The sequence below is a fragment of the Cucurbita maxima genome, unplaced genomic scaffold (assembly GCF_002738345.1).
Source record: "Cucurbita maxima cultivar Rimu unplaced genomic scaffold, Cmax_1.0 Cma_Scf00036, whole genome shotgun sequence".
In the NCBI taxonomy this organism is placed as follows: Eukaryota; Viridiplantae; Streptophyta; class Magnoliopsida; order Cucurbitales; family Cucurbitaceae; genus Cucurbita; species Cucurbita maxima.
The window spans coordinates 838,703-853,050 of record NW_019272052.1 but is presented as its reverse complement, the minus strand read 5'-3'; the positions used below and the strand labels follow the sequence as shown (position 1 = coordinate 853,050).

Genomic DNA, 14,348 nt, shown 5'->3' with positions numbered 1-14,348 from the left:
GGGGGGGGGGGGTCTTTCTTTTTCTCTGCAGCTAAGGCGTTGGTAATTGAGGTAGGGAAAAGTGTTTTTGAATGGTACGATAGTCGCAGGCTATAGCCCCCACACCTGGAAACGCCGTATTCATTTTTGTGCCATTTTTGTGATGCTGCGTCACTACTTCTTTCGCGCCTCTGCAAAGCCACAGCGGCGGCGACTGCGACGGCTAAGTGGCAGCTATGGATGGATGGGTGGTGGGGCAAATAATAGGAAAAAAACGGTGTATTGGAAGGGTGGTAAGATTGGATCGGGCTAAATGGGCTGAGTCCACGGACCAAAGTTCCATGGCAAATGTACGGAGGCCCATCTGTTTTAAATATATATTTTTAGATAAAAGTATAATTAATTTAGCGGTTGCATAAAAACATGATACTTTTAAAAGCTGAAGGAGTCCAGCCAAACGACAAAAGCAATAAGACATACGCGTCACCGACAGTAGAAAATGTGTCCAATTTTAAACCAACGGGAAGAGTCAAACAGCAAACTGTTCCGCAGTCGCACGCAATTGCTTCCATTCAAATTTCTATTTTATATATTTATTCCTTTTTTCTTTTTAATTTTAAATTTTATTTGGCTCTCCTTTTGGCAGGACCCACTTTCATCTCGCTTTCTTTGTGAATTATTTGGCTTGGACCACCGCCCACCTTATCCATTTCAACTTCTAACATAGAAATTTCTATATAAGTGTTTGATCACGACATTATAGGTTCGGCTATTTTATTTTTTCAAAATATCTCATACCAATGAAAATATCGGGACTATTGTTCTCAATAATCTTCTATCTATCCTATATTTGGTCGAAGAAAAATAATAATAATTATTTATATTTATGAATAGAAGAAGAAAATTATTATTTAATATGGATGGCGAGGTCCTCAAATAATTTGTATTGATAGTTCATCATAGCTATCATTTGGTTTGGTCCATAAGCGGTTGTTTTTTATGTCCATAAAGATAGGAGAAGATAGAAAAGTGGAAGAGGAATTATGAGGAAGCTTTCCCACACCATGTTTCAGTTTCACACCCAAAACAGTGGAGGGTTATATATATATATATATATATATGGACAAAACTACACTTTTTAGGGTTGAAATTCTTGTGTGAACCGATGCCTATTAATTGATTTGAGACAAATGATCGCTTTTTTTGGAATGGGAAACTGCTTTCATAGCGTGGGATGTTGAGTATTTTGAAATATGTTGTTGGCCCAGAGATGGAGGAGGTTAGTTAACCGAAAGATAGATATCGGGTCAAGGACGCAGCGTGACCTTACTTTTTCATGTAAGAAGGGGTAAAGAAAATACCTCGAACCAATGTTCGAGTATCAACACTATAGCGGCAAAGTAACTCATGTCATACTTGCTTGAAAAGCTCAAACAACCTTCCACAAAAGATACCTATACCCAAAAGAAATATCTTTACCGTTAATTTCTTAAGAAAATAAATATATTTTTTTCCAAAATACTCCTTTTTAAGTTTGAATAGACGGTTTTCATTTACATTAACATCAAAAATATTATTATTATTACTTTTAAATAAAAGATATTAATAAATATTTTTACACGTGGATGAAAATCACTTTTGAAAAGTTGAGTAAATAAAATACATCTCAAAATAATTATAATTGTATTTTAAAAATTTGACAAAATACCTTAGATCCATCTTTCTATTCTTAATTTCCCACTATATTTGCATCGATTTTATGGAAGAAAAAGGACAATAAAAGGATGAATGCAGATATTGGTATAAAAATCAATCTTCTTTATGGTAACAAAACGACGATATGGGGGAGTCTAAAAGAATACATAAAATACACCCAAAAAAAGCTTGCAAAATACCCCAAATTAATATCCAAATATTTACATCAAATCTGCAAAGTCTAAACCTTCAGGAATTTCAAACTGAAAAAAGTTACTGCAGTAACTATCTCTCTCATCCTCGTTGCTGCTACTGTTGTTAACGCAAGTAGATGAAGAATTCAACGGCGTGGGGCTTGATTTTGGCGTCGATATTACACAATCAAACCCTAAATTCTGAACATCATCATTCCAGGTTTCTGGTAAATTCGAAGCCGTAGGATTCGAGCCATTCTCACCGTACACGTAATTGGGTTGGTTCACCAAAACATCCTCACCACTCAAATTTGACGGCAAAAAATTTAGATTCTCTTGTGAATTTGGGCACTCAACAAACCTAGAAATCGGCATCGAAGAAGCATTTGCGTTATTAACGTTATCATTCGGCTGTAAAAGCTGTGATAATGTGTCCATTTGAGCTTGAAGCTGAGCCTGAGCCTGAGCTTGGAGAAGGAAACGATTGTCATTTGGGTCTTCTTGTCTGATGGCTAAGAGAGTAGACATCAGCCTTACAGATTCAGAATTTAAGCCGGCGGCTTGGTTGTTGTTCAATAACGTTGAGAGGCTCAGGAGTGGGTGGCTGCAGATGGCCGCCGTGAGAATCGACGGTAAGTCGAGAAGATCGATCCGTGGAGTATGAGTCACCGGATCGATTCCCATTCGTAGGAGCCTTTTTCTTATGTGGGTGTTCCAGTAATTCTTGATCTCATTATCCGTTCTTCCTGGCAAACGAGCCGCTATGGCTGACCATCTGAAAGCAAAAACATTAATAGTAAGAAAATGTAAATTAAAGAAAAAGAGTAAAATATTATCATTATTATTATTCTTACTTGTTTCCTAGAACACTGTGCAATTGGATTATGGTTTCTTCTTCTTCAAAAGCAAATCTCCCTCGCTTAATATCAGGCCTAAGATAATTAGTCCATCGAAGTCGACAACTTTTTCCACATCGTCGAAGTCCTGTAAATATCAAGAACAAAACCCAATTCTTAATTTTTATCATTATTTAGCAGAGAAAAAAAAGAGAAAAAAAAAAAAAAGTACCAGCATTTTTAGGAAGATTACGCCAATTCCCGGGTCCGTGAATTTGAACATAGCTAACGAGCTTTTGATCCTCCTCGGGAGTCCAGGGACCTTTTTTAAGGCCATTTTTATCACAGCATGGAGCTCTCCCCATTTGGCTTGCAAAGTTGTTGAGACTAAGAGTGTTTGAGAAAAAGCGTAAAAGTGTTTGTTTTTCTGCTGCGGAGTCGTATGGGGAGATGACTTTATATACACCTTGAAGGTGGAAGCCGAAGTCAAACTTATTTGGTGCCGTCCTAGATGCCACGTGTTCATTTCCTATGCATATGTATGGATGTATACATGCATGATGATGTGTATATGCGCATGAGTTGACATGGGAAGTCCGTAAAATATTGTCGACATAGAATTTCTTTTTTTATTTTTTTTTTATGTGGTGTATTTTTAGTGGTTAAAAAAAATTTCATGGGCCCCACTAGTTTATTAAAATATAATATAAATATGTCACATTAAAAAGGATGTACAAAGATTCTAGAAAATTTATCATCATAAGACCTCTCCTATTTGGAAACGTAATCACCACTAGATTTAAATCAGCTTTGATTTTTGAATTTTCACGAGGCAAGGTGAGAACGCAAGTTAATCATGTTTTTATTCGATTTTTTTTTCCGATTAAATTCAATGATTCTTTGGACAATTTTAATTAGATAATAAATTTGTTCTCCGCCCAAAGATTTGTTTGAAAATATTTTAATGCCGGAGTGATTTCAAATATAAATTTGGATTGTCACACCATTTAGGGTTACTGTTGTTGGATGTTGAAAGTCGCTAATTTAGAGAGTGATCATGGGTTTATAATCAAGGAATACTCTCTCCATTGGTACGAGGCTCTTTGGGAAAGCCGAAAGCAAAGCTATGAGAGCTTATGTTCATCTAACATGGTATCAGAGTCGTGCCTTAAACTTAGTCGTGTTAATAGATTGGTAAATCTTCAAATATCGAACAAATGACTCCAAAAGAAAAGGAGTCAAGCCTCCTCACAATATATTGTCTTTTTCACCAAAAAACTTTTCCTTCCTCCCCTGAGAGCGAAACCCTGGTGGAGGACGATGATGCAATGACCAAGATTTATTAGCTGCAACTACCAAGGATTAAAGCGTAGTTTTTGAAGTTTGAGAAAACATATAAACACCCATTTTAAATATTAAAAATAAAAGTGTCGAAAAACCCTAAAGTGATTATAATTAGTTGAGTTCAATATGTAATAGGACTTGGAAAGATGATTCATTAATGCATACATTATTATGATATAGACGCACATGAGTTGACATGGAAATTGGGAGCTAAGTTAAGAGGGCTAAAAGCTATGTTTTGATATGGGGGAGTTGACTTTACAGGAATGATTGGGCGGTTAGGGTAGTTAAGTTCTCTCATCAATATTGAAGAAAAAACATGTTTTATTTTTTTACCGATTGCTTGTTCTAAGCCATTTTGTATTACATTACTTGTCGCCACCAAAAATGGGTAAAGCTTAGGACTTTACCCAACAACTAATTACGACAGGTTTGATTCATACATTACATTCGTATAACAAGACTTAGGAAGTTGCTAAGTTTTTGTCTGTTACGTACATTATCTATATCTAATTTGCTTGTTCTATGTTACCAATGTGAATATAATCTCATAAGAATTTAAGCTTCAAAATTGGATTAAAAAGAAATTAAGAATTGGATGCCCTTTATCCTTTCTCATATTCTCCTCCAATTTCTTTTCCTTCCATTACAAGGAAACCAGCCTTGGGGAAGTATTTCCAAAGAGAGGAGTTGAATTTTCGATGAATTGTTTTATTTTTTAAAATAAAATAAATGATATGATATTGTCTGCTTTCCTTTTTGAACTTCCCTAAAATGCCTCATGCTGTTATAAATCCATGATCATTTCCTAAATTAGTAATTTCATAATTTCTTTTTTGAACTTTCATCATCTAATAAACCCTAATTTCATAATTTCTTTGTAATTTACCTTGAAATTTTGATAAAATTAATAAATGGCTCTTTAATTCTTTTACGTTACCTCTATTTTATATATATGTATATATATATATATACATACACATACAATGAGAGTACATAACGTATGATGCCTTCATTTTTACTATTACCTAAGAAGTCAACTTTCAAAAAGTCAAAGATATTAGAAACCTAAATTGAAAATTTTAAAATGATATGGATTAAATTTTCCCTAATTTTTAAAGAAACTTTTCAAATGTTAGTCAAATTTGGTTAAAAGAAGAAGAGCTTTATGAACTGATCTCTTTTACTCTTGAAATTTTGATTCAAACTTGGAAAATAATAATAAATTGAAACCTTTTTTATTTATTTATTTATTTATTAATCTCACTTTTTATATTGTGAAATTAATAATAAAAAAAAATTAAATTATGAGTCATAAAATCTGTGTGATGAAGCATTCAAATATGCGCCTTGAATTTAAATTAAAATAATAGAAAACAGAACCTAACTTGGTTGAGCAACAAAATATTATTAAAATGAGTGAATATTTGTTTTACACACATTTTTTTCTTGAAATGCATAATCCGCAAAACCATGGCGTGTAAGCGTCACATGTTCACCTACAAATTTCCAAACTTTACAAGCTGGAGCCTTAGCTGTATGAAACAGACCACTATAAGCCCTCCACGTAGCACACAAGTCAAAAGTCAACCAATCAACTAAAAAGCTCTTCTTCTCTTGACATTTGTCTAATCAACAAAATCATGTGGCTACAAATGCCTGTGAGGATTTGGGTTTTGGAATCCAAATCAAAGTCATCGAAAATCAGGTGCCATATTTCATCCACTCCTATCTAACCCATAAATCTCACTCAATTCCTTGTTTGTTCCTTCACTTTTACACCACAAATTTTGGTTTCCACCCGCCCTCCATCCACGCTCTCGTATACTGTCCTGTGTATAGCTTCGACACCATTTGTAACAGTGCAAACCTATTACTAGTAAATTTTGTCCGCTTTAATTCATTACGTATCACCGTCAGCCTAACAATTTTAAAACACGCTATTAGAGATAGACCCTTATAAAGAATATTTCATTCTCCTATTCAATCAATCTAGAATCTTACTCGTTATTTCCTTTTTATGTATTGAACCCATATGAAATTTTTAGTCGGTTGTGTGTATTTTTTCTTTTTTTTTTTTTAATAATATTTATATCATGAAATAGATACACTATTAATCATTCATCCCCAAAAGATTATTTAATCAATTGTTGGTGAAGGGAAGATCCATTTATTCAATATATTAAAGTTAAAGCCATGCTTTGTGTTTGGTTGGCTTTGTCCACATTGCCACGTCTCATTCAACCAGCGTTATGAACCATTTTTTTATTATTGGGTCGGATTCAAATCTTTTACATAGGCTCCGATACCATATTGAGATCTAAACGCATTTATATTTTATAAATTAATCCTCTCAATCATTAATAATCGAGTATATTAAGGTCACTACACGATTTCTTAATGGTAGAGGCATAGGTTTAGAAGCATGAAAGGTATAATGTGAATTATATAGTTAAGTTGAATGTTTTATTTTTATTTATAGCATATGATACGGGGCACATGTTATATAGTTATAATTAAATGGAAATGATAAAATATGGAGACAATTGCATAAGTGGAACTGGATTTAGGGTTGGGGTTGGTGGTCGTCTTAGAGAGCTTTTTCATTTGCATGCATTCCTTAACTCACACGTGTAACACCACAGTCATACGTGTCTTGTGTCTTGCATTCAAACATTGAGGCTAACTAGTTCTTATTTTTTATTTTTTATTTTTTGTAAGGTCATAGATATGACACGGAGTTCGCATTCTTTACTTATAAATCTATGACCAACTCCTTAATTATCTAAGGTGGAATTCCTCAACCAACGATCTTTCCCTCGAACAAAGTACACTATAAAACTTCTTCGGAGGCCTTGGAGCCATCAAGCAGCCTCCCTTTAATCGAGGCTCGACTCTTTTATTGGAGCTCTTGAACAAACTACACCATTTATTCAACATTTTAGTCACATTTAGCTACACATTCGAGGCTCGCAATTCTTTATTCGACATTTTAGGATTTTATTAACGTGACTAAGTTTAAGGCATGACTCTTATACCATGTTAGGAATCACAAATTTCAACAATATAGTTTTTTTTATTATTGTTATTAACGGATTAATTTTCTATATATTGTATACTTCAATCCCAATTAATTTAATTAGGTTGGAAAATACTTTGTTTATGAAAATTAGTTCAATAATAATCATGTGTACAAAAATAAATTTTTAAAAAAGATAATAAAAATTATTGATTAAAAAAAATTAACAATAAAATAAGAATAGAAATTATATTTAAGATATTAAAAATACATACTAAAATTGAACCAAGGCTCAAATGATGTTGACCATAAATGGTATTTAAAAAATAAATAAATAAATAAAACCAACTTTTAAATTGTGCTCCCATTCGATATCCATAGCAGGGCGAGTCCAACAAGGATCCATGGACCCAATTAATGGATGGGTATCCAATTATTGGCCCATTAATGAAGAATCCAACAAGGATCCATGGGCCCAATGAGTCGATGGGTATCCAATTTCAGGCTCATTTCTGAAGAGTCCGACAAGGATCCATGGGCCGAATTAATGGATGGGTATCCAATTGTAAGCCCATTTATGAATAGTCCACAAGGAATCATCGGCGCAATGAATTGATGGGTATCAAATTTTAGGACCATTTCTGAAGAGTCTAACAAGGATCCAACGGCCCAATGAATCGATGGGTATCCAATTGTAGGCTCATTTATGAAGAGTCCAACCATGAGACAAGGCCCAATAAATCGATGAGTTTCCAATATGAGGCCCATTTCTGATGACTCCAACAAGGATCCAACCCAATGAATCGATTGGTATCCAATTGTAGGCCCATTTATGAAGAGTCCAACCATGAGTCATAGGCCCAATAAATCGATCGGTATCCAATATGAGGCCCATTTCTGATGACACCAACAAGGATCCAACCCAATGAATCGATGGGTATCCAATTGTTTTAGGCCCATTTATGAAGAGTCCAACAAGGATACATGGTCCCAATGAATTGATGGGTATCCAATTTTTAGCCCAATTTTGAAAAGTCCAACGAGGATCCATTGGCCCAATGAATCAATGGGTATCCAATAATAGCCCCATTTATGAAGAGTCCAACAAGAATCCATCGGCCCAATAAATCGATGAGTATCCAACTGTAGGCCCATTTCGGAAGAGTCCAACAAGGATCCATGGGCTGAATTAATCGATGGGTAACAAATTGTAGGCCCATTTATGAAGAGTCCAACGAGGATCCATCGGCTCAATGAATCGATGGATATCCAATTATAGGCCCATTAATGAAAAGTCCAACAAGGATCCATCGGTCCAATAAATAGATGAGTATCCAACTGTAGGCCCATTTCTGAAGAGTCCAACAAGGATCTATGGGACGAATTAATCGATGGGTAACAAACTGTAGGCCCATTTTTGAAGAGTACAACCAGGATCCAACGGCTGAATTAATCGATGGGTTACAAATTGTAAGCCCATTTAAGAAGAGTCCAACAAGGATCCATCGGCCCAATTAATTGATGAGTATCCAACTGTAGGCCCATTGATGAAGAGTCCAACAAGGATATATGGGACCAATGAATCGATAGCATCCAATTATTGGCCCATATATGAGAGTCCAACGACGATCCATGGGCCCAATAAATTTTTGGGTATCTAATTCTAGGCCCGTTTCTAAGAGTCCAATAAGGATCCGTGGGCCGAATTAATCGACGGGTAACAAATTGTAGGCCCATTTATAAAGAGTCCACCCATAAAGTCATTGGGTCTATGGTCCTTGTTAAACTCTTCATAAATAGGTCTACAATTGGATACCAATCTATTAATTGGGCCAATGGATCCTTCTCGGACTCTTAAAAAATGGGCCGAAAATTAGATACCTTCAAATTTATTGGGCCTATGGATCCTTGTTGGACTCTACATAAATGGGCCTACAATTTGTTACCCATCGACTAATTCGGCCCATGGACTCTCGTTTTACTCTTCAAATTGGGCCTATATTTGGATACCCACCAATTAATTCGGCCCATGGATCCTTATTGGACTCTTCAGAAATTGACCTAATATTGGATATTCATGGATTCATTGGGCCTATTGCTTCTAATTGGACTTCCAAATGGGCCTAGAATTGAATACCCATAAATTTATTGGGCCCGTAGATCCTTGTTGGACTCTTCCTAAATAGGCTGATAATATGTTACCCATCGATTCATTCGGTTCATGGACCCTTGTTGGACTCCTGTGAAATGGGCCTTCAATTGGAAACCTATTATTCATTGGGCCGATGGATCATTGTTGGACTTCATAAATGGGTCTCATATTGGGCCCTTTGAATAATTGGGTCGATGGATCCATATTGGACTCTTCATAACTGGGCCTACAATTGGATACCCTTCAATTAATTGGGCCGATGGATCCTTGTTGGACTCTTAATAAATGGGCCTCAAATTGGATAGACTCTTCCTAAATGGGCTTACAATTTGTAACCCATCGATTAATTCAGCCGTTGGATCCTGGTTGGACTCTTAAAAAATGGGCCTACAGTTGGATACTCATCAATTTATTGGGCCGATGGATCCTTGATGGACTCTTGATAAATGGGCCTATAATTGGATTCCCATCGATTCATTGGCTCGATGGATCCTTGTTGGACTCTTCCTAAATGAGCCTACAATTTGTTACCCATCGATTAATTCGGCCCATGGATCACCCATATTTTGAAAATCTAAATTTAACCAAAAAAATAATAATAAAAGATTGTATAAACAAAAGCTAATGGTCAAATATCTGTGCAAAAGCATTTGTATTGACAATTGCAATCAAAATATGTAATACAGATGATTAAAAAATAGCTTGAGGTGGTTATATCAAATGAGAATAAAGGTAGTGCTTACTGAATACAAAACTCACCAATTGAGTGAAGACCCAACAGTACATTACAGACGCAATTCTATCAGGTACTTTAGAATATTGCTATGACTCTGAAGTCTATCTCAAATTAGGCAGTGCTCCAATCAGCTCTCATAACCCAGTCTGCATGCTGTATTCTCCCAAGCATTTCGTTATGGCCTCACTAGCCGTCTGTGATCCTGCCCTCTCATCTCTTTTCTTCTTCTCTCTGTACAATTGAAATGCACCACTGGTTAATCATACAACTTTTATCCTTAAAGCCTGACTCTTAGAACCACCCAATTCTACCTCATTTAGGCCTCAGCCAAGGTCCATGGATTCGATATGGCAAGATGGAGAATCAAGGATTGATATCCAATAAATATAAATGCTATGAGGGAGGGTGACTTCCAGGAGATTCAACAAATACAAGATTGACAGTTTTCCAATCGATTATAGATTCATAAAATCTACGAAAGAATGATGGTTTGATAGCGCATATTAATCTACCATGAACTTAGCAGTCTCTTACCTATCGACATATTCCTTTAGGAGCTCTTTCGCCTGAACTAACTTTGAAAGCAGGTTACGGTATACATCAAGGTCTCGGTCCACGCCTTTTTTGTCAACATTTAAAGCGGCACATAGCTGTTCAGAAGTAGCAAGAAGTTAGATGCCAATACTCGGTCAAAACTCCATCACATGGCTTCAGCTATGTAAAAGAAACTGTTCAATTATATAGCTTTAGCTGAAGTAAAAGAACAGAAGCATCGTATCTTTAGTGATAGACACGATAAATAAAGTTAGCCTTCACAAGAGTGAAATAGACTGATGGTTAGCTACAAATAAAATGCAGCCTAATGCAGGAAAGAATTCTTGACCTTAATTCTTCCGGACAGAATAAGGTTAGGCAATATTCCATTAACTTCCAATTTCTCTAACGACTAAAAAGGTAACTAATGAGGAAGAAAAACAATAATAATTTACAAATGGTAGCACTCAGAGAGAGAATATAATCTATCAGTAAAAGTCCTTTGAGAGGGGTTAGCCATCATTCAATTTAGCAATAATGAGCTCAATAAACTGTCACATCAAAATGTTCATCTACTTAAAAGCTATATCACAAAAAGGAACATGAAATAACCTTTTCCAAGATACTGGGTTCAGAAGCATTTGCCAATTCAAGGAGTCGAAATAGCCCAATAGCAAAAAATCGGCTGTAGCTGAAATTCCCCTTGCTCCCAGCCCGTTCTGCAATGTCCTTCAAAATACTCTCAACTTCTCCTTCTCTTGATGCAAACTCAACCAATGAAGCTGCAGTCTGAGACCGAGCCCACTCTTCCAATTTTTGGGCATCAATTCTTGACAGTACAAAAAAAAAATATTTTTTTTTTTAAATAAAGAAAGACATTCTTGAAATTATTGGAAGAATGATCGAAGGTTGGAATTAATATACAGGGAAGAACTTAGACTCTTGGAGTAATTGAACAGAGAATAAACATTCGTAAAATTTGATTACCAGCTACAAATAAAAGTCATTAATACTACTTTTTGAACATCCACTAACATTTGATACCAGGTAAATAGACGGATCAATCTAGTCGTTTAGAAAGCCAAGTCCAAATCAGAATCGCCGTCATTTTGCTATAAGGGGAATCGGGTTATGATTTTTTAACTCAACAGTGTCTACGTATAAGTAAGGCTAATGAAATTTCTAACCGACAAGAGGATAGAGATCGGGGATGGTAAAAGAAAAGGGGATACATGGCCAAACCTATATTGCTCTGGATCCTCATTCAATGCGTTAATGTATGCTTGGAAGATGGCATCACGATCCTCATCGCTAGGGTACCCTTCCATAAGTCGATCATACACAGTAACAAAACCAAGGGCGAAAACAGGGTCATAACGGTAAGTCTTCTTATACCTCATCAAATGCTGCTGGACAATCAATTCTTGCACAACGGTGTTGTAAATGCTAGGGATAGGCCGTTTATACGCCTTGAGGAAGTTCGCTTTAGTCTCGGCTACAGTTGTCACATCTGAGCCGTCAAAATAACGCATCAGTTACTAGATTCAAGTAGCAAGAAAGCAAACTAGAGAAATCTCAACACACTACGGATAGTTTAGAAATGATCCAACAGAACTACTGAAAGCCTAATTCTTACTTAAAACTTCTAATTCCCTCCAATATGTTCAATCTCCAAAATCGAGGAAAAAATAAATCAAACTCAATCGGAATCAGCGAAACGAGCCTCTTTTCTTCTGCTACCATTTTCTGACAATTTAACAATGTAGTAAGCGAGCAAGGAAAACAAATCACCAGAAGCTACCTGTTCCGGATGCCATGCAATGAATAACCATGCGAGAACTGAAGCTGGATGTCCGAACTCCGGAATAATGACAGAAAACGCTCTTACGAAAACGAAACCCGTCGAAATGCGAGGCGAGTGAACGAGCCGAGGGAATCGGCAATCGTCTATCAGAACATTGACTTAATCCCGAGAATGATACGGAATTTACAGCCGCCATTGAAGAAGAATGAGAAAAAACTTGCGAAGATTACGAACTCCCGGAGGAAATGGATTTCATATCGAAGAAGAAGAGTGGGAGAAAAGTCGTATAGAATACACAAAATGCCAAGAAATTTTCTCGGGAAAAAGAAGGAACAGAGAGTGTGACTGAGAGGTCATAATAGAGAGGCTTATCCAAGTGTAAGTTTCTACACCTTCACAAAGAAGCCAGTAGAGTATCGACACGTGCCAGATTTTCCATTTGTATGGACAGATCTTTTGACCCCTCTTCTCCGACTTGAAGACAAGCTCTTTTATAGTGATTTTGGAGTTTTGTGGAAAATTGGACCCGAATTGGGCTTCGTTTTCTGTGGGCTCGCTTAAGATTGAGCCCAAACATTGTCCCTAAATGGGCTTCACAAACGATCAAATAAGCCCAAAATAATATTATTTTTTTAAACCTCTACGTTTAATTAATATACTTAAAAATAACCCTCATCATTAATTTGAGAGAAATTAGATAATAACCATCATTCAAATATTAATATGTTAACTAAGCATATGAATTTTAATAGAAATAAATAAAGGCAGAGTTGGAGGGAAGTGGAAAGAAGAAGGGAGACAAGATCTGGAAGTACCAAATTTGCTATATAAATTGGGTTTGATCTTATCCAATTCATTCAAACGTGTCCTTCCTATCCTTCAGTCCACATGCCTATATGCTTTCTTCCCAAATATTATTTCATCCTAAACCCGCTTTATTCTTTTATTTTGCTTCAAAATAATACAACAAAAAAGTTAATTTTCCATATTTATAATTTCAACTAGCTTAAATTCCGCGCAACGGCTACTTTTTGTGAGATCCCACGTTGTTGGGAGAGGGAAACGAAACATTCCTTATAAGGGTGTGGAAGCTTCTCTCTAGTAAACACGTTTTAAAACTGTAAAGCTGATGACAATACAGCGGACAATACTTGTTAGCGGTGGGCTGACTTCAAAAGTATATATTGAAGGTTTCTTTCAGGAGGGTATCTTTATATCTCATTGATGAAATGAAAGTTTGAAAGTTAGGAAGCTTGATAGGACACAAAGTTCTTAATAGGGGTCATCAGTCAAATATCTCTTTTCTTTCTTCAAGGTAAAGTCAATATGGAGGAACAGATTGATCGGGTATCTCTTTTAACAAATTTCCTAATTGCAACAACTTATCGAAACTTGAGCTTAAAGAGGGCAGAAGTTTAAGGAAAATAGACCATAGAAAATCAGTTTTAAACTCGAGAACAAAGGGAATAGATTGAATACTGAAACCATCTTTCACTATCCACTGAAATTATCGAGGATGTGACTGTAGTAAAAAATAGTCGTCGTTGAATTATGCATGTTTAGTTTATGGCTAAGTTTTCTCTATTATCGAAAAAGAGTAGTGAATAAAAATAACGTAAGAATCCAATTGGTCTGCCTGTTCTTTGGCCTCGTGCTAAGCCTTTTTCTTCATCGGGACATGGGAAAGATGTCTTCCTATTGTAGACATTAGGGTTGGTCTTAAGCTCTATACTTAAAAAAATATTTTAATGCCTTTGGTTTAATACAAGTGGAAGCTTAAGATCCATCACCTTTTCCATTGTTTTTTTATGGCAATTTTATTTCTTATATAGCTCAAATTCACCACCTTTTTTCATTAGTCTTAAAATTTATAATTTATTAAAAATTATTAACTAAAAATGATCTACTCGTAATGTCATTATATTTATTTGTTTCATAATCTATATATATATATATATTTTTTTTTTTTTTTTTTTTTTTTTTTTTTTTTTTTTTTTTTTTTTTTTTTTTTTTTTTTTTTTTTTTTTTTTTTTTTTTTTTTTTTTTTTTTTTTTT

General features: G+C 35.4%; 2 protein-coding genes across 3 annotated transcripts; both read right to left on the bottom strand.

Moving 5' to 3' along the window:
• Positions 1-1,895: 1,895 nt before the first annotated feature.
• LOC111468244 (transcription factor MYB41-like) lies at positions 1,896-3,069 on the bottom strand. Its single transcript, XM_023113396.1, has 3 exons — positions 2,937-3,069; positions 2,723-2,852; positions 1,896-2,643 (listed from the first exon to the last, which is right to left on the bottom strand). Exons 1-3 carry the CDS (start codon positions 3,067-3,069, stop codon positions 1,896-1,898), a joined length of 1,011 nt encoding a protein of 336 aa, XP_022969164.1.
• A 6,772-nt stretch (positions 3,070-9,841) lies between these two features.
• On the bottom strand, positions 9,842-12,639 carry LOC111468259 (protein THYLAKOID FORMATION1, chloroplastic-like). Of its 2 annotated transcripts, none has more exons than XM_023113419.1 (5): positions 12,292-12,639; positions 11,732-12,006; positions 11,102-11,318; positions 10,490-10,605; positions 9,842-10,186 (listed from the first exon to the last, which is right to left on the bottom strand). In XM_023113419.1, the coding sequence occupies exons 1-5, from the start codon at positions 12,487-12,489 to the stop codon at positions 10,090-10,092; spliced, it is 903 nt and encodes a 300-aa protein (XP_022969187.1). In that variant the 5' UTR covers positions 12,490-12,639; the 3' UTR covers positions 9,842-10,089. The 2 variants fall into 2 exon arrangements, with proteins under 2 accessions (XP_022969187.1, XP_022969189.1); XM_023113421.1 differs by having other exon boundaries at positions 11,732-11,999; positions 12,291-12,637.
• Positions 12,640-14,348: the final 1,709 nt, after the last annotated feature.